This window comes from Tachypleus tridentatus, chromosome 1 (genome assembly GCF_004210375.1).
Source record: "Tachypleus tridentatus isolate NWPU-2018 chromosome 1, ASM421037v1, whole genome shotgun sequence".
Lineage (NCBI taxonomy): Eukaryota > Metazoa > Arthropoda > Merostomata > Xiphosura > Limulidae > Tachypleus > Tachypleus tridentatus.
Genome location: NC_134825.1, coordinates 178,060,795 through 178,081,285, shown reverse-complemented (window position 1 = coordinate 178,081,285; position 20,491 = coordinate 178,060,795). Strand labels below are relative to the sequence as shown.

Here is a 20,491-nt window from a genome sequence, read left to right as displayed (position 1 = left end):
TTTGTACCCCTGGATTATGAGTAGTTTTTTGCTCATAATTTAAAAAGTATCATGATTCGGATAATAGACGCATAATATATTATAAATATTATACTAACACATATCTACGTAAATTTTTATGTAAATTAAACGACAAATAAACTTTTATAAACAAATAACTAAAAATAGCAGAAAGTGTTTGTACAGTTCAGAACGTGTGAAAACCTGATATTCCCATAAAAATTTTGTTTAATTTGGCAAAAAAACTACATTACACCATTCCAGAACTAGACACTGGGTTCATAATTATTGGAATTTAGCCAGCAAAACATTTACTTCAGGCAATTTAGTGCCGCTCTCCATCATTATCTGCTTGGTCATCATGGTGAACAGGAAACAACAGTCCAGTGATTTAAAAACCGAATTATTGTAAAATACAAGTCTGGTGTGTCTCCGGTATTGCTACACAACTTAATGAGCTGAAATCTACTGTACAAAACACAATTGCCAAGTTTAAGCTCACAGGATCAACTGCTAAACTCCCTCGTTCTGGATGCCCCACCAAAATTCCAGAGAAAACCAAGAGGAAGGTTCTCAGAGAAGTTAGTAGGAACCCTCGTTTAACACGTAATGACATACAGAAACTAGTAAGGCAAACTGGGGTTGAAGTAAGCACCTCTACAGTTTCGAACATGTTACGCTCTTCTGGGTTCAAAGCATGCCGTCCTCGTAGAACTCCATATTTAAAGCCTGTTCATTTAGAATAATGATTGAGGTATGAAAGAAAGCATGTAGGTAAACCCTTTACCTATTGGAAGAGTATTCTTTGGTTAGACGAGACTAAAATCGAGCTTTTCATCCACAACTGTGTTTGCAATATTTTCCATAAGAAGGGGGAATGAAATCTTCCAAAGAACACAGTCCCTACAGTTAAACATGAAGGTGGCTCGATCATGCTATGGGGTTCCTTCAGCTCGTCTAGTGTAGGCAGTCTTCACCGTGTCAATGAAATCATGAAAAAAGAAGAGTACGTTGATATATTAAGCACTTATATCAAAGAATGATGCTCGGAACTTGCGGCTTTGGCATCGTTGGATCTTCCAGCACAACGACCTTAAGCACACATCGAAATATGTGCAATCCTTGTTGCAGAGGAACAATATAAGCATTCTAGAGTAGTCATTGCAGTCACCCAATCTCAACCCAATTGAAAACGTTTGGCATGAGTTGAAGACCAGAGTTCATTAGCATCATCCAAAAAACTTGCAAGAGTTGGAGGCCTTTTGTGAAGAAGAATGAAAGAAAATACCAGTTGAGTATGAGAGGAGAGATTGCTGCAAGTAATTCACCTGAAAGGCTACACAACTGACCACTAAAGTAGATGCACAAACACTTTCTGCCCCTCCTATATTTGGTTATTTGTTTATAAACAGTTTATTTGTCTTTCAATTTACATAAAAATTTATGTAAATGTGTGTTAGTATGATATGTATAATATACTATACTTTCATTATCTTAATCCTGATAATTTTTACGTTATGAGGAAAAAAACTACAAACACTTTCTGTCGTAACTATACTTGCCACAAGTTGTAAATTAAACTTCTAATACTTGTAAGGCCCGGCATGGCCAAGCACGTTAAAGCGTGCGACTCCTAATCCGAGGGTCGCGGGTTCGCATCCCCGTCGCGCCAAATATGCTCGCCCTTTCAGCCGTGGGGGCGTTATAATGTGACGGTCAATCCCACTATTCGTTGGTAAAAGAGTAGCCCAAGACTTGGCGGTGGGTGGTGATGACTAGCTGCCTTCCCTCTAGTCTTACACTGCAAAATTAGGGACAGTTAGCACAGATAGCCCTTAAGTAGCTTTGTGCGAAATTAAAAAAAACAAAAAAAAACAAATCTAATACTTGTTTCCTATATAACCTCTATATATATATATACCTGACAAAAATTTTAAACAAGTTTTAACACTTGTTTCCAATACTCTCTCCATATGTAAGTGCTACAAGTTTTCAACTGAAGTTCTAGAACTTGTCTCCTATATAATCTCTATATATACCTGAAACAAATTTTAAACAAGTTTTAACACTTGTTTCCAATACTCTCTCCATATGTAAGTGCTACAAGTTTTCAACTGAAGTTCTAGAACTTGTCTCCTATATAACCTCTATATATACCTGACACAAATTTTAAACAAGCTTTAACACTTGTTTCCAATACTCTCTCCATATGTAAGTGCTACAAGTTTTCAACTGAAGTTCTAGAACTTGTCTCCTATATAATCTCTATATATACCTGAAACAAATTTTAACAAGTGTTAACACTTGTTTCCAATACTCTCTCCACATGTAAGTGCTACAAGTTTTCAACTGAAGTTCTAGAACTTGTCTCCTATACAATCTCTATATATACCTGATACAAATTTTAAACAAGTTTTAACACTTGTTTCCAATACTCTCTCCATATGTAAGTGCTACAAGTTTTCAACTAAAGTTCTAGAACTTGTCTCCTATATAATCTCTATATATACCTGATACAAATTTTAAACAAGTTTAACACTTGTTTCCAATACTATCTCCATATGTAAGTGCTACAAGTTTTCAACTAAAGTTCTAGAACTTGTCTCCTATATAATCTCTATATATACCTGACACAAATTTTATATTAAAGCTGTAGTACTTGTTCCCAATATAATATTTATATATATACGTGACAGAAGTTTTAACTTCAACTTCTGTTACTTGTTTCCTATATAAAATCTATATACACCTGACACAAATTTTAAATTTATCTTCTAATACATCTTTCCTATATAAACTATATATATATACACTGCAGACCAAAATCTTAAGGCCAATGAACATAAACAAAAAATATGCATTTTGCGTTGTTAGACTCAACCACTTATTTGAGTAGAGCTTCCAAATAAAAAAAGGTTTAAAAAAAACATTTTATAGCATTTAATAGAGAAAATGTGAATACTATGAAATTAGCCTAAATACTAGCTGGTCAAAAGTTTAATACCATACTGAAATGAAGCATTAATCAGTAAAGACGTAATGAAATTTAGTCATTTGTGTTCAAACATTAGCGTTGTTAACATCTCCCACGGACATCTCCTGTGTTACATTGAGTAAAAATATGACAAATCTCTCTCTCTATATATATATATATATATACGTGCCACAACATTTAAATTAAAGTTCTGTTATTTGTTTCCTACATTTCCACATACCTGTTTTACACCACTCAACTTGAAAGCATGGAACTCCTTTCACAGTTTTTCTTTTCTGTATTCTAATAGTTAAGGGACAGGTGTGAAAATTAGTTGGTAATTTGTTCTGTTTCAAGATTATTAAAGTAAATGTGAAGATTATATTTGATATAGCACATAGTAGGTTATATGTCAATAGTTATTAGTTTGCTACCTTTATCTATTTAGTAAACACACACACTTACATGTATGCTGTGAACGGCAGTAAACACATGTACAATAAGTTTCTATCTTCTTACTGAAACTAAGTATCTAATAATTTCAGAATTCTATCATTAGAAAACTTTAATATCTCATGTGAGGAAACTTTCACTCACATTAGGAAAAAGACATATTTCTATGAGTATGCTAATTTTTATAGAAAATATTATTAACAATTGTAGTTATGAAAATGGATTCAGAAATTTTTTGGAGTAAGAGAGGGAAGTCAGATGTAAACATGCAGCAATTTTCTAAAGCAATTTTGTAATAAAACAGTGAACTATATTATACTATAAGAAAAGGATTGAAAACTACTACTTTGTTGGGAAGTGTACTTGAAACAAATCAAATACTTTGTCAGATAACAATTTCAATATGTACACACCATGAGCTGTGGGCTTTTGACATGGACACCTCATAAGATGTTGAATACAACATGGATACAATTTGAAACATAGATCCCTGCACTGACCCAACATACATATAAAGGAAATGGAGTGTACTCTAAAGTTACTGCTAAACACCATTTCAAGATGTCCCAGTTGTTCACTTTTTTAATGTCCAGCTGGAACTGTTACTGACCTGATTGGGTTCAATTTGAAAGTGGTGCACTCTGAACTCTTAAGAACTGTTTTCAACTGCCACAGAGTCAGCAATGGTAAATATTTCTCCCAACAGTACTTGACTGGCCATTTTAACTTTGCTTCAGTAAAAGGCTAGAAAAAAGTAACAATACAATTTTACCATAAAAATATAACAACACATTTCAAATGATCTTTTTCAGAATGTCAAGAAACATAATAATTTGAACCAATGTTTCTCAGGAAACATATAACACTGTAACTGATACTTTTGATAAAGTCTAAAAAATAACATTTTAGCTGGTTTTTATATGTACACAAAACTTCATAATGCAGAACATGAAAATACACTTTAAACAAACTTTCTGGGAATGTTTTTAAGATAAGAAACAATATAACGAGGTACAGTCTGAAAGGTTAACACACTGCTGTCATGTTTATATTATCCACTATACAAACAATGTTTGTATACAGAGGTAAGAACCTTATCAGGACTAGTTGTCTTCCAATAAATGTTAACAAAATAATATCACAACAGACTAACTCTGCCTTAGTGAATGTTAACAAAATAATATCACAACAGACTATCTCTGCCTCAGTGAATGTTAACAAAATAATATCACAACAGACTATCTCTGCCTCAATGAACGTTAACAAAATAATATCACAACAGACTATCTCTGCCTCAGTGAATGTTAACAAAATAATATCACAACAGACTATCTCTGCCTCAGTGAATGTTAACAAAATAATATCACAACAGACAATCTCTGCCTCAGTGAATGTTAACAAAATAATATCACAACAGACTATCTCTGCCTCAGTGAATGTTAACAAAATAATATCACAACAGACTATCTCTGCCTCAATGAATGTTAACAAAATAACACAACAATTACTTTTCCCCTGTGAAAACAGAACTTTTCTGTAAAAATGGATTTTGTGATCTTGTAGATTTCTTAAATACTGAAAACACTCAAGTCAATCTTTTCTCTTTTCAAAGTTATTGGTATTATAAGCCATACGTAAAACATAAATACACAAGTTACAAAAGGAGCTACAAGTAGAGAGAAAACACAAAGAACATACAGTAATTACAGCTTGGTCTTCTTATAAAAAATCTCTCTAAACAATACCTGAAACAATGTCCACTTTGGGGATTTCCATTTTACTGTTTCTTTTGGTAGGTGATCTTGGTAATTTAAATATTCTTCAATAACCTAAAAACAAATATATGTACATATACAAGTATATTTAATTTGTTAAGTGTTTAATCCAACTGGACTTTTATTTACACCTCAGAACACTTAGTTTCTCAAGTGTCAGATCCAATTGGACTTTCATTTACACATGACTAAATTTAGTTTGTTGAGTGCCTACTCCAATTGGACATTTATTTATATATCAGTACATTCAGTTTGAGTGCCTGATCCAACTGGACTTTTATTTATATATCACTAGAATTAGATTGTTCAGTGCCTAATCCAACTGAACTTTCATTTACACACATCAGAACATTTAGTTTGTTGAGTGTTTGATCCAACTATACTTTTACTTATATATCAATACATTTAGTTTGTTAAGTGTCTGATGCAACTGGACTTTTATTTCTACATTAGTACATTTAATATGTTGAGTGCCTGTTCCAACCGCAATTTTATTAACATTTAAGTAAATTTCGTTTGTTGAGTGTCTCATGCAACTGGACTTTTATTTACACAAGTAAATTTAGTTTGTTGAGTGCCTGTTGCAACTGGAATTTTATTTACACATTAATAAATTTAGTTTGTTGGGCGTCTGATGCAACTAGACTTTTATTTACACATAAGTAAATTTAGTTTGTTGAGTGCCTGTTGCAACTGGAATTTTATTTACACATTAATAAATTCAGTTTGTTGAGTGCCTGTTACAACTGGACTTTTATTTATATACCAGTAGAATAAGTTTCTTGAGTGTCTAATCCAACTGGACTTTTATTTACATGCATCAGAACATTTAGTTTGTTGAGTGTCTGATCCAACTATATTTTTACTTAAATATCAATACATTTAGTTTGTTGAGTGTCTGATCCAACTATATTTTTACTTAAATATCAATACATTTAGTTTGTTGAGTGTCTGATCCAACTATATTTTTACCTAAATATCAATACATATAGTTTGTTAAGTGTCTGATGCAACTGGACTTTTATTTATACATAAGTACATTTAGTTTGTTGAGTGCCTGTTGCAACCGGAATTTTATTTACACATTAATAAATTTAGTTTGTCGAGTGTCTGATGCAACTGGACTTTTATTTGCACATAAGTACATTTAGTTTGTTGAGTGCCTGTTCTAACTGGAATTTTATTAACACATTAATAAATTCAGTTTGTTGAGTGCCTGTTACAACTGGACTTTTATTTATATACCAGTAGAATAAGTTTGTTGAGTGTCTAATCCAACTGGACTTTTATTTACATGCATCAGAACATTTTGTTTGTTGAGTGCCTGATCCAACATTATTTTTACTTAAATATCAATACATTTAATTTGTTGAGTGTCTGATCCAACTATATTTTTACTTAAATATCAATACATTTAGTTTGTTAAGTGTCTCACACAACTGGACTTTTATTTATACATTAGTACATTTAGTTTGTTGAGTGCCTGTTACAACTGGACTTTATTTATCTATCAGTACATTTAGTTTGTTGAGTGTCTGATGCAACTGGACTTTTATTTATACATTAGTACATTTAGTTTGTTGAGTGCCTGTTACAACTGGACTTTTATTTATACATCAGTACATTTAGTTTATTGAGTGCCTGTTGCAACTGGAATTTTATTTACACATTAATAAATTTAGTTTGTTGAGTGTCTGATGCAACTGGACTTTTATTTATATACCAGTAGAATAAGTTTATTGAGTGTCTAATCCAACTGGACTTTTATTTACATGCATCAGAACATTTAGTTTGTTGAGTGTCTGATGCAACTGGACTTTTATTTATACATTAGTACATTTAGTTTGTTGAGTGCCTGTTGCAACTGGAATTTTATTTACACATTAATAAATTTAGTTTGTTGAATGTCTGATGCAACTGGACTTTTATTTACACATAAGTACATTTAGTTTGTTGAGTGCCTGTTGCAACTGGAATTTTATTTACACATCAATAAATTCAGTTTGTTGAGTGCCTGTTACAACTGGACTTTTATTTATATACCAGTATAATAAGTTTGTTGAGTGTCTAATCCAACTGGACTTTTATTTACATGCATCAGAACATTTAGTTTGTTGTATAGTATTAATAATTATTAAAATATTTTAATATATTGATGAAAATTTATCTTAAGAAACAATGTTTCAAACAACAATACAAAACTTTGTTAAATGCTTTTATGTATTTCCATTATACACTAAAATAATGGTAAACCACTAACCTGAGGAAACGGGAATTCTGGAACACGTAAAGCTTTTTCTCTCACAGATAGTTCCAAACCTTGGTCACTCCTTAGCTTCAAGGCACCATGCCAGTCACACGGACACTCTTGATCATCTGTACCCTGGTGGCAAGATAGCTCCGAGCCACAGAAAATACAGCCTTTAGCCACGTGCTGCTTCTCTGTACCTTAGTGGAATGAAATGTTGTTGTGTATATAAGGTATCACTGCAGTTACACAATATCAGCTTCACAATTACAACCAGAAAAGCCACTGGCATGCACCAGACATCACAACTGCTAACAATAAAACCTAAAACATTTAAACATAAAATTAAAAAAACTCACTTCAACTGAATGTTTTACATTATTCAATTAGAGTCAGAGGAATGTTATGTAATACAGAAAAGGTAAACACCATAATGATGTGTTGATAGTGTTGTACAAATATGACAGATGTTAACATGGTGGAATCACTATACACATTAGTTGCTGTTTTGAATTTACTCACCCTGCATCTAAACATCTATTACTTTATAGTAAATAACCACATTTTGTAAGCCTGACGTGAAGAGTGACGTTAACTTGAGAAATGTTCAGTTTACAAACTAGCAACAGAATAAGCAACTGTTAAAACTGTCTGAAAAAAGTAATCTTTGAAAAGAAGGGTTTTATCTGAGTGACTGACTAATGAAAGAAACTGCACACAGAAGGTTCTTACTTGGATGACTGACTGATAATAGAAACTCTACAAAGAAAGTTCTTACCTGGGTGACTAACAGACAGAGTGAACTGTAAAAAGGAAAAACTTGCCTGGATGGTTACATAGTTCACAGTGTGTAAGTTTCTTTGCAGTTTGGGGTAGTTTAAGTTTTTTGAATTTATTATCATTTCTCCATTCATGAAATCTAGATAAAGAGAATGATTTCACTTAAAGTATGTTTATAGACATAAGAACAGGTATTATAGGTTTACAGTGGAATCAGTCTACAGTCTAATGTGAAACTTACATATACATCCTTACTAAAAATTATAATAAGTCAAGTAAAGAGTGCTAAACTTGTCATTTGGAACTTTCACAATAACAGGTAAAACATGTTTTCATACATAAATTAAAAGTACCAACTACAAAACTGTTAATTATTTCCATATCAGCTTCAGACATGTTACTAGCATTTCTAACACAATAAACAGATCTGAGAAGCAAATAATGCTAATAACCAGACAAAGTTTAATTAATTAAACACAACAAATCTTCACTTGAACTATTTTCAAACTAGACTCCATAAATAAGGAATTTAATGAAAATCAGAGAAAAATGAATAGTTGATTTCAAGTGTTATATAAAGAGGAGAACTGTGGTCTTGAGAGGTACATAAAAAACATGAAAAAAGAAGAATCATAATAGTTGTATAGCTTTCATCTTGTAGCATGTTGATAAACATTACTTCTATAGCTGCTACCTTGTAACACATTGATTAACATTAGTTTCATAGCTACCATCTTCTAACATGTTGATACATATTAGTTACATATCTACCACCTCGTTCATCAGTATTACTTCTATAGCTACCACACTGTAACATGTTCATCAGTATTAGTTATATAGCTACCACATTGTAACATGTTCATAAGTATTAGTTGTTTAGCTAACATCTTATGCCATGTTGATCAATATGAGTTCTATAGCTTCCATCTTGTAAAGTGTTGAATAATATTAGTTCCACAACTACCAGCTTCTAACATGTTGATTAATATTAATTTAATAGCTACCATCTCATAATATATTCATCAGTATAAGTTAAATAGCACCATCTTGTAACATGTTCATCAGTATTAGTTTTATAACTACCACATTCTAACATGTTTATTAATATTAGTTCTATTGCTACCACATTGTAACATGTTGATTAACATTACTTCTATAGCTACCATCTTGTAACATCTATTAATAGTAATGTTGCAACTACCATCCTGCAATATACTGATTAATATTAGTTCTACAGCTACAACCTTGTAACATGTTGATTAATATTAGTTCTATAGCTACAATATTGTAATATGTTGATTAATATTAGTTCTATCGCTACAATATTGTAATATGTTGATTAATATTAGTTCTATAGCTACAACATTGTAAAATGTGGATTAATATTAGTTCTATAGCTACAATCTTGTATTATGTTGATTAATATTAGTTCTATCGCTACAATATTGTAATATGTTGATTAATATTAGTTCTATAGCTACAATCTTGTATTATGTTGATTAATATTAGTTCTATAGTTACAATATTGTAATATGTTGATTAATATTAGTTCTATAGCTACAATCTTGTATTATGTTGATTAATATTAGTTCTATAGTTACAATATTGTAATATGTTGATTAATATTAGTTCTATCGATACAATATTGTAATATGTTGATTAATATTAGTTCTATAGCTACCATCTTGTAACATGTTCATCAGTATTAGTTCTATAGCTACAATATTGTAAAATGTGGATTAATATTAGTTCTATAGCTACCATCTTGTAACATGTTCATCAGTATTAGTTCTATAGCTACCATCTTGTAACATGTTCATCAGTATTAGTTCTATACTGACCATCTTCTAACATGTTGATTAATATTAGTTCTATAGCTACAACCTTGTAACATGTATTAATAGTAATGATGTAACTACCATCTTGCAATATACTGATTAATATTAGTTCTACAGCTACCACCTTGTCACATATTGATTAATATTAGTTTCATGGCTACCATCTTGTAACATGTTGATTAATAGTTCTCTATCTACCACCTTGTAACATGTTGATTAACATTAGTTCTACAGCTACCACCTTGTCACATGTTGATTAATGTTAGTTCTACAGCTACCACCTTGTCACATGCTGATTAATATTAGTTGGATAGCTACCATCTTGTAAAATTTTGACAAATATTAGTTCCACAGCTATGATTTTCCAACATGTTGATGGATATACGTTCTATTGCTGCCATCTTGTAACATGTTATTAATATTAGTTCTATAGCTACAACCTTGTGACATGTTTATTAATAATAACATTATAAATACCATCTTGGAACATTCTGATTAATATAAGTTCTATAAATACCATCTTGTAACATGTTGATTAATAGTTCTCTACCTACCACCTTGTAACATATTAATCAGTATTAATTCTGAAGCTACCATCTTGTAACATGTTGATTAATAGTTCTCTACCTACCACCTTGTAACATATTAATCAGTATTAATTCTGAAGCTACCATCTTGTAACATGTTGATTAATAGTTCTCTACCTACCACCTTGTAACATATTAATCAGTATTAATTCTGAAGCTACCATCTTGTAACATGTTGATTAATAGTTCTCTACCTACCACCTTGAAACATATTAATCAGTATTAATTCTGAAGCTACCATCTTGTAACATGTTGAGTAATAGTTCTCTACCTACCACCTTGTAACATATTGATCAGTATTAATTCTGAAGCTACCAACTTGTAACATGTTGATTAATAGTTCTCTACCTACCACCTTGTAACATATTGATCAGTATTAATTCTGAAGCTACCATCTTCAAACATGTTTATGAATATTAGTTCTAGAGCTACCACCTTCCAAAGTGTTCATTAATATTCGTTTTAAATATTCAAACATATTCATTAACATAAGTTCTATAGCTCCCATCTTATAACATGGTCATCAGAATTAGATCTATAGGTAGCACCTTGTAACATGTTAATTGATATTAATTCTATACTTACCACCTTGTAACATGTTGATTAATATTAGTTCTATTGCTACTATCTTGTAACATGATGATTGATATTAGTTCCATAGCTACAATCTTGTAACATGTTGATTAATATTAGTTCTATAGCTACAACCTTGTAACATGTTTATTAATAGTAATGATGTAACTACCATTTTGTAATATACTGATTAATATTAGTTCTATAGCTACAACCTTGTAACATGTTTATTAATAGTAATGCTATAACTACCATTTTGTAATATACTGATTAATATTAGTTCTATAGCTACAACCTTGTAACATGTTTATTAATAGTAATGCTATAACTACCATTATGTAATATACTGATTAATATTAGTTCTATAGCTCCCACCATCTCACATGTTGAGTAATATCAGTTCTATTGCTGCCATCTTGTAACATGTTCATCAGTGTTAGTTCTATAGGTACCACCTTGTAACATGTTGATTAATATTTGTTCTATTGCTATAATCTTGTATCATGTTGATTAATGTCAGTTGTAGAACTTCCATCTGGTAACATGTTATTAATATTAGTTCTATTTCTACCATCTTGTAAAATGTTGATTAATGTCAGTTGTACAGCTTCCATCTGGTAACATGTTATTAATATTAGTTCTATTTCTACCATCTTGTAATATGTTGATTACTATTATTTCTATTTCTACCACTTTGTAACATGTTGATTAATATTAGTTCTATAGGTACTACATTGCAACATGTTGATTAATATTAGTTCTATAGGTACCACATTGCAACATGTTGATTAATATTAGTTCTATAGGTACCACATTGCAACATGTTGATTAATATTAGTTCTATAGGTACCACATTGCAACATGTTGATTAATATTAGTTCTATAGGTACCATCTTGCAACATGTTGATTAATATTAGTTCTATAGGTACCACATTGCAACATGTTGATTAATATTAGTTCTATAGGTACCATCTTGCAACATGTTGATTAATATTAGTTCTATAGGTACTAACATTTGCAACATGTTCTATAGATTAATATTAGTTCTATAGGTACTACATTGCAACATGTTGATTAATATTAGTTCTATAGGTACCACAATGCAACATGTTGATTAATATTAGTTCTATAGGTACCACATTGCAACATGTTGATTAATATTAGTTCTATGGGTACCACATTGCAACATGTTGATTAATATTAGTTCTATAGGTACCATCTTGCAACATGTTGATTAATATTATTTGTATTTCTGCCACCTTGTAACATGTTGATTAATATAAGGTTTGTAGCTACCATCTTCTAACATGTGGGTTATATAGCTACCACCTAATCTGTTGATCAATATTAGTTCTATTACTACCATATTGTAACATGTTGATTAATATTAGTTCTATACATACCACATTGTAACCTGTTTAGTATTAATTCTACAGCTACCACCTTGTAACATGTTTATTAATATTAATTGTATCGCCATTAGTTTGTTGTGGTGGTAATGAGGTCAAGTAGTTTTACATACCTCTAGAGACATAATTACTTGGAGGTTATAAAATTAGACAAGTGAAATTTTAGAATTTTCTCATACACAAGTATTTTTAATGAAATGTTGTTTGCATATTTGTCAGTTAAAAGCTAAAGAGAAAAATATACAAAGAAATCTTTAATTAAAATATATTAAAAATTTATTGATAGTATTTGATGTTTTCTATACTATAGCCTTGTGATGTTTAAGAATAATCTTTAAATATTTTAAAGATATGCATACATTATAAAAATTTAGAGTAAAGTTAGAATGCACCTATCCCATTGCCAGAGAGCTAGATAAGATCATATTCCAGCAAAGTGTGTGTTAATTTAACACACAATTATATGACCCTGAGATATCTGCCCTATACAAGCTGATCCACCAAAATGTATTATCTTGAGACCTGGCCAAATAAGTCAGTATTATAAAAGTATGTTTATAATTACCCATTTAAAATAAATATTTTATATTCATTAGAGATTTTGTGATTGTTATGTTCATTCAAAAGGTATATCATACTTTTAAAACTGCACTTTCTTGAATAAAATCTATTAATAAATTCAGAAAATCGATATTCCATTCAACTCTACATTCACATTAAGGAAATGTTAATATTAGACTGTGATCTAAGTTTACTTTCAATGGTAAAAAAAGACTTTCAACCTTTGAATTACATCAACATCTTCAAATTTCTGCATCAGTTTAACAGCAGTCTCTTTTCCCACGCCTGGCACACCTTTAGGGAGGTAATCACACCCCAACAAAACAGCTAATCCTATCAACTTTTTTCTGTCTAGCTTCAATCGAGTCTCTATATTTGTCATGCAATACATATGTACCTTTGAAAGCTAAAAATAACAGTAAATATATTGTTTGTAATCATAATCAATAATTTTCAACTTAAAAACAAATATGATTAAAAAAATAAAAAAATGTCCACAATTTGATCCATCCAATCTTATCTATAGAATAAGTTAAACTTGATATCATCTTTCACTTCCATAGTGACGTCTGATACTGGTTTATCATAGAGTTTAAATACAACATTCATCAAACTTCTTTTGCTTCCTGTGTGAGAACTGAACAAGTCTGTAGGTGTGGCACACAAGTTGTGCGGTTTAGTTTATTACGTTAAGCAAAACTACTGGACAAAATAGACTTAAAGAATTTAAAAAGAGATTATGAAGCTTGGAGTTATATTATATATCTTCATATGTAACATTTCTACAGATATACTGGTTTGTTGTAATGTTTTAAAAAATTCATACCTTTGCTGTAGTTAACATTAGCCTTAGAGTTTTTTCTTCTGATATTTTTCTTAAACATTTTGTATAAAGTTTGTATTTTATAAAACTACAAGTTTAGTCTGAGTTCAGAAAACATTTCTCACACTTTTACAGGGTTTCTGATCACTAACATAAAATGAAAATTCACCACATTAAAATTATAAGCAAGCAGACATTGATTGTAAATTGGCAATCAAATTATTTCATTGAATAAGTTTCAATTAATTTTATCTACATATTTACTTATATTTGTTTTGTCCACAAGTAGTTACATAGGTCAATAAAAACATTTATTTTCCTATTATAATAGAGCATCATGATTTAAAAGAAGTTAAATCAAACTTAAGTAAAATTCATAAAAGGAAATGAAGGTAAAACAAAACAGAGTTTAAAAACATAAATACCATAAAACCAATGTTGCCACCGATTCTACAACATTAAGAGAGAAGCTACAGTAAGTGAAGTCGTAAAGGACTTTCTGTAGCATAAAGGTAATTATCATAACCCGCCATGAAGACTAACACCACCGTCAGTCACCTGAAGTTGGCCTTTCTAGTCCTGGTTCTGAGATATGTGTCATTATGGCCATTTTCAAAAAGTAAAGTAATAAAACTTTTAAAAAACGTGTAGCAAAATTTTAATAAGAACTCGCCAGAATGACTAACAGATAGTTCAAACAGCAGCGTTAGTCACCTGAAGTTGGCCTTTCCAGTTGTGGTTTTGAGTTATTTTATGTTACAGCCATTTTCTAATTTCAAATCAAACTAGAGAGACAGTGATTCTTAAAAGTGAACCACATTAAAAAATGTTTAATGTATAAATTAAAAAACTTAAATGACATTAAGAGAGATTAATGGCCTTTAAAAAACTAAAAAACTTTAACAAGGTGGACAGTGTCACCATCTCCAATAATACTGTCTAACGTTATGGACAAACCTTGGGACAGAACATGTTTAAAATGGTCAATGGCAAGAAAGTAAAATGTGGCTTATTGTGATCTAAAAGTTACACAGACTACACACTGGTACATCAGTTCCAGAGAAAAGAAAATGATGAGTAAAGAAACTGTGACCAATGTGTAGTCTAGTTACAACAACTTCCTCCTTCCGATCTTTATGGAAGCAAGACGGCCAAAGTCCAATATGAGGTTTTATTTGGAAAAGATTGTTTTCGTGTTGCTCACTTCAAGTCAACTGCCAGCTGGCACGGAGCCAAGCCTTGAATACAGGTCCATAGTAAATGTATGGAATAGGCACAGTGGTGATAGTGCCAGAGCAGACAGATTTAGCTGCTGTGTCTGCGAGCTCGCACCATGAATACCAACATGGCCTGGTATCCAAAAAACCAGATAGAAGTAGATGTTAAAGAGAAATGGGCCAGTCGGTTTTAAATATTGGCAAGAACAGGGTGTAAACCAACGTGAAGCGATTCCAGGGCCAGTAGCAAACTAAGCGAGTCAGTATAAATAGTGCAGTTGGAGTACTGCCTAGCTTCTATGTGATCCCAGGAAAGAGAAATGGTGTACAGAGCAGCAGTGAACACAGAAGCTGGAGAGGGGATTCTGTGCGCAACCACCGAACTTCAACAAACAATGGCAGAGCCGACAGAGTCTCCTGATTTTGAACCATCTGTATAAATATGAATAGAAATATTGTTCGAAAGTGTTCAGTAAATAAAGTCGGTACTTCCAATCGGGAGTATCTGCTTTTCTCAGATGACTTAAAGAAAGGTCACATTTGGAGACTGTAATAAACCATAGTGGAATGGGCTGACCAGTGGATAATACAATGTTATCCAAGGACAGACCCAATTCATCCAAATGTGCCTGGATACGAAGGCCAAAAGTCTGTTCTAAAAAGTATGGCCCACCGAGGAAGGAAAACACAACCCCAGGTGGAATGCTTTGATAAGGAACAAAGTTTCAAAGCATATAATAAAGACAGTTACAAATGGCAGAGATGCAAAGAAGGTTCATGAGACTCTATATATAAGCTCTGAACTGGGGAGGTGTGGAAAGCCCCAGTGTAGAGCCGAAATCCTGGATGGTGAACGGGGTCCAGTATCTTTAAGGCCGAGGGTCTGGTAGAGTCATAGACCAGTGATCCATAATCGAGTTTCGATTGAATAAGAGCACAATATATCTTTAGCACAGAACATCGATCTGCTCTCCAAGTGGTGGTAGAGAGGACACGGAGGATGTTCAGTGCTCTTGTACATTTGACTCGTAGCTGCTTAATGTGTGGTATAAAGGTCAGCTTATGGTCAAAGATAAGCCCCAAGAACTTTGTCAGGTACCACAGGCAGGATCAGGATGAATACCTCGTTGGCGGCAAAAGTTCATGCAAACAGTTTTAGAGAGAGAGAAATTAAAGCCGTTTGACGTGGTCCACTTCAGTAAACAATTGACGGCAGTTTGTAGCTGCCACTCAATATATCTATCTCATGCTCGATGACTGACATGAGATGTGAAAGTCATTGACATAGATGCAAAAGTGAGAGGGAGTTGTTCAGTGATGACATTAATCTTTATACTGAAAGTGTGACACTCAAAATACAGCCCTGAGGGACTCCACGTTCCTGTAGAAAAGAACGGGAAAGTGTCAAACCCACATGAACTTGGAATCTCCTGTCCATTAAAAATGTTTAATAAAATGGAAAAATGGCCACGTAACCCATATATATGGAGGTCTCGCAAAATGCCAAACCTCCATGTCGTGTCATAAGCCTTCTCAATGTCAAAGAATATTGATACAAGATGTTGTCATTTCAGAAAGACTTCTCTGATTGACATTTCAAGTTGAATCAGGTGGTCCATGGTGGAACGCTGTTGTCGGAACTCACACTGGTGGGCAAAAGAAGGTTGTTTGATTTGAGAAAACAAACAAAACAAGCATTAACCATCTTCTCTAAGGTCTTACAGAGACAGCTTGTCAAAGCAATTGGACAGTAGTTTGAAGGAATCTTGGGTCCTTCCCAGGCTCAGAGAAAAGTAGAACAATAGTCTAGCGCGAGGCATCAGGAAAAACGTTCTCCTGCCAGATCCAGTTAAAAACAATTGAAAGAACATCAAGAGAAGCAGGAGATAAATTGCACAGCATATCATAGTGTACATTACCTGGTCCAACCGATGTACTGTCAGACCAATGAAGGGCCAGTTTCAGTTCCTCCAGTGTAAAGGAATGATTATAGTCATAGAGACAATCAGCTTGAAAGAAAAGAGGTGATTTCTCTGCCTGAGTCTTGATGGCTGAGAAGGTGGAGGAAGAAGCAGAAGTGCTAGATACCTGGCAAAAGCTTTCACCTAGAGTATTGGCAGTGCTCCGGATATCAGCTACTTTCTGGCAATCAGAGAGTAAGATCGAGAGAGGCACAGTATTGTATTGCCCACAGACCTTTTGATTCTTGTCCCATATGATTTTAGAACTGGTGGCAGAAAATATGCCAGTTGTGAACTTAATCCAAGATTCCTTCTGGCTTTGATATCTCACCCACCGAGCACTTGCATGAGCCCGCTGGAAAGCGATGTGGTTTGAAAGCGTGGGATATTTATGGAAAACATCCCAGGCCCATTTTTGAACCTTCCATGCCATGTGGCAGGAAGAATTCCACCACGGACAAAGATATAGTGGAAAATGTCTCGAAGTTTTAATAATACATTGAGCAACGGTTTGTATAATACAGTCAGTTACTGCTGCCACACAGTTGTCTATTGATGGCTGACAGATGATGGCAGGATCAAGTTCTGCAAAAGCAGTGAAAGTGGGCCAGTCTACCTGATCCAGCTTCCACCGAGGCATGTGGGTTGGGTGGCATAAAACACAGCCAGTCTATCTGAAGAGTATTGGAAAATGATCACTGCCCCCGTGAATTATTGTCAACCCTCCATGAAAAATGGGAGAATAATAAAGGGGAGCAAACTGATAGATCAATAGCAGTAAAGGACCGACTAGGTGCATGAAAATAAGTATAAGAACTGATATTGAAAAGAGAAAGGTTGTGATCAGAGAGCATATGCTCTAGAGAGCAACCCTTCTATCAATATCAACACTTTCCCAGAGGAGATGATGTCCATAAAAGCCCCCCCCCCGAATGAAATATGGAGACAACAACTGTTCAATGAGAGCATCAAGGTCTGATTGATCATGTATCTCTCCAGGTGACAGGTAGAGAGAACAAACAGTGATGGTATGGCCCACGGAAACACGGATGGCTCTTTCCTCCAAGGGTATGTTGAGTGACAAACACAGAGTGGGCACATGCTGATCAACCAACAATGCCACCCCTTCATGCACTCGTCCATCACACAGTCTGTCATTTATGTACAAAGAAAACTGCCGAAAGGTCTATATTGGCACACTTCAGAAATGTTTCCTATAAGGAAAGACATACAGGATGGTAGGAAGGAATCGGTATTTTGATGTCATCCAGATTAGAACATAAACCTCAACAGTTCCATTGTATCAAGGTGGCTATTTTTTAATAACATGTAGGCGAATTGGCTGAAGAACCCTTCTGTTTATGACGTCTTTTTTCCTTACTGTCTTTATTCGAAGGAGGTTGATAGACCTCCTTCGAATCCTGCACTGGGACAACTTGGCAGGTCTTTGTTGTTGGAAGGGGATTTCAGTGACTGAGAATAAGAAGGAATGATTGTTTTGCATCTTGGGATGGGAGAAGAAGATGTATTTGAAGAAATGCCTGTACCTGGAACCAAAGGATGTGGATCTTTGGTATTTGTTGGAATGAATGTAAGGGACACAGATGGGTGATGAAGTTGATTCATCATCTTTTTTAACCATGGAGTTCAAAATACTTTTCATTTATTTTGAGAACAATTCTTTTGGAGGCACAGAGAGATCCATCTGCACATCCACTGTAGTTGTGGAACAAAGTGCAGCAGCAAACGATCAAGATGAAGTGTAGGACAGAAACTTTCGAGCCTCAGGATAAGTAATGTCATGAATCGTTTTCAAATGTTGCACCTCTTTTTATTCCAACCATTTAAGACAAGAACAAAAGTAGGACGGGTGAGAGCCATTGCAATTGATGCAATGAGGATCTGTTTCACACTCATAGGCTTCGTGGTCCTTGCCACTGCAAAAAGCACATGTCAAGGAACCACAACATGACGTCTTTGAGTGACCGAACCGTTGATACTGGAAACATCTGAGAGGGTTTAGAATTTATGGCCACACCCTGCAATTACGATAACCTAACTTGATGGTGGCAAGTGGACATGGTGATGTAACTGTCAAGATGAGGACATTCGTTGGCATCGTAATGATATCTTTGAGAGTGGAAATACGCCTCACTGCAGAAACTCCTTGGGTGGAGAAACCAGCAAGAATCTCTAACTCTGATATGTTCTTCAAATCCCTCTCAACAATAACTCCTCATGATGAATTCAAAGTAGCATGAGGTTTAACTTCAATAGGTATATCCCCAACTGCCTTTGAATGCAAGAGGAGTTCACTATGTTGAGGTGTAGATGTTTCCACCAATATGTCTCCAGATTGAAGCTTCTTTACTGACTTTGGAGAGCCAGCAAGTCCCTCCAGTCCCTTCTGAAAAAAAAAGGGGACATTTGCCTTTTAGATTTCTCTGAAAGAAAATGTAGGATAAGAAAATGAGGTACAACAGGTGGTACAGATGTTGAAGATTGCTGCTCAGAAACTTCAAGATGTGGTCATTTACCTATTGACTGTTTTTCACTATTTTATTTAAATTTTTTTTGTGGGATCCATAGGAAAAAAGGAAATTTCAGAACCCACTGACCTCACCACCATGGAGCCTTATGAGGGGACACACTACAATGTCAAGTAAGGACACTGCAGCAATGCCAGGGTTTCGTGAGCACAACACGAAACACCAGCATCAGACACAATGTCCAACACTGGTACTTGGTTGACCCTAGCCTAAGTGGACCAGCTGATTGACCCAAGGGGGGCCACCTCTAGGCAGCCCTTCTACAGGAATTCAAGGCAAAAGTGATGTGTTAGAGTTGGACTCCTCAACCACCAAGATCCTCTCCTTCCCTTCACGGGTTGCCATGCACAGCAAACACGTGGATGGATGTTTAGACCACAGAGGAGGTAAACTGAACCTTCCCTGAGAGGTCCCCTCACCACATAAGGAATTCACACTGAGGAGGATTGTTGTAAATATTGTCGAATAACAGGTTATCAACGTACCTTCTGTCACTTTGTTCCAACATCTACATAAATACTCAATGAATTGGATGCCATGTTCCTTATTTAACTGGAAAAAGAAAAGTAAAAAGCTTAGATTAACAGCCTATGACTTCTTAAAGTTGAGTTACAAGCAATTACAAGACAACATAACAATCAAAGTTGACAAACAGTGATTGGATAAAGTTACACATAAATTTACAAATTCAAATTACAAATATCTTGTTCAGAACATTTTCAGTTGTCCTCCTCAGGGTATA

General features: G+C 33.8%; 1 protein-coding gene across 12 annotated transcripts in view; it reads right to left on the bottom strand.

Moving 5' to 3' along the window:
• The window catches only part of LOC143231414 (flap endonuclease GEN homolog 1-like), a 55,711-nt gene that overhangs the window by 15,233 nt on the left and 19,987 nt on the right, over positions 1-20,491 (bottom strand). For all 12 annotated transcript variants that reach the window (XM_076466002.1, XM_076466022.1, XM_076466014.1 and 9 more), the window contains 6 exons: positions 13,421-13,605; positions 8,275-8,369; positions 7,463-7,650; positions 5,173-5,256; positions 4,038-4,171; positions 3,216-3,277 (listed from right to left, as the gene is read on the bottom strand). In XM_076466002.1, the coding sequence (XP_076322117.1) occupies positions 3,216-3,277; positions 4,038-4,171; positions 5,173-5,256; positions 7,463-7,650; positions 8,275-8,369; positions 13,421-13,605 (748 nt within the window). The remainder of the gene's footprint in view (positions 1-3,215; positions 3,278-4,037; positions 4,172-5,172; positions 5,257-7,462; positions 7,651-8,274; positions 8,370-13,420; positions 13,606-20,491) is intronic.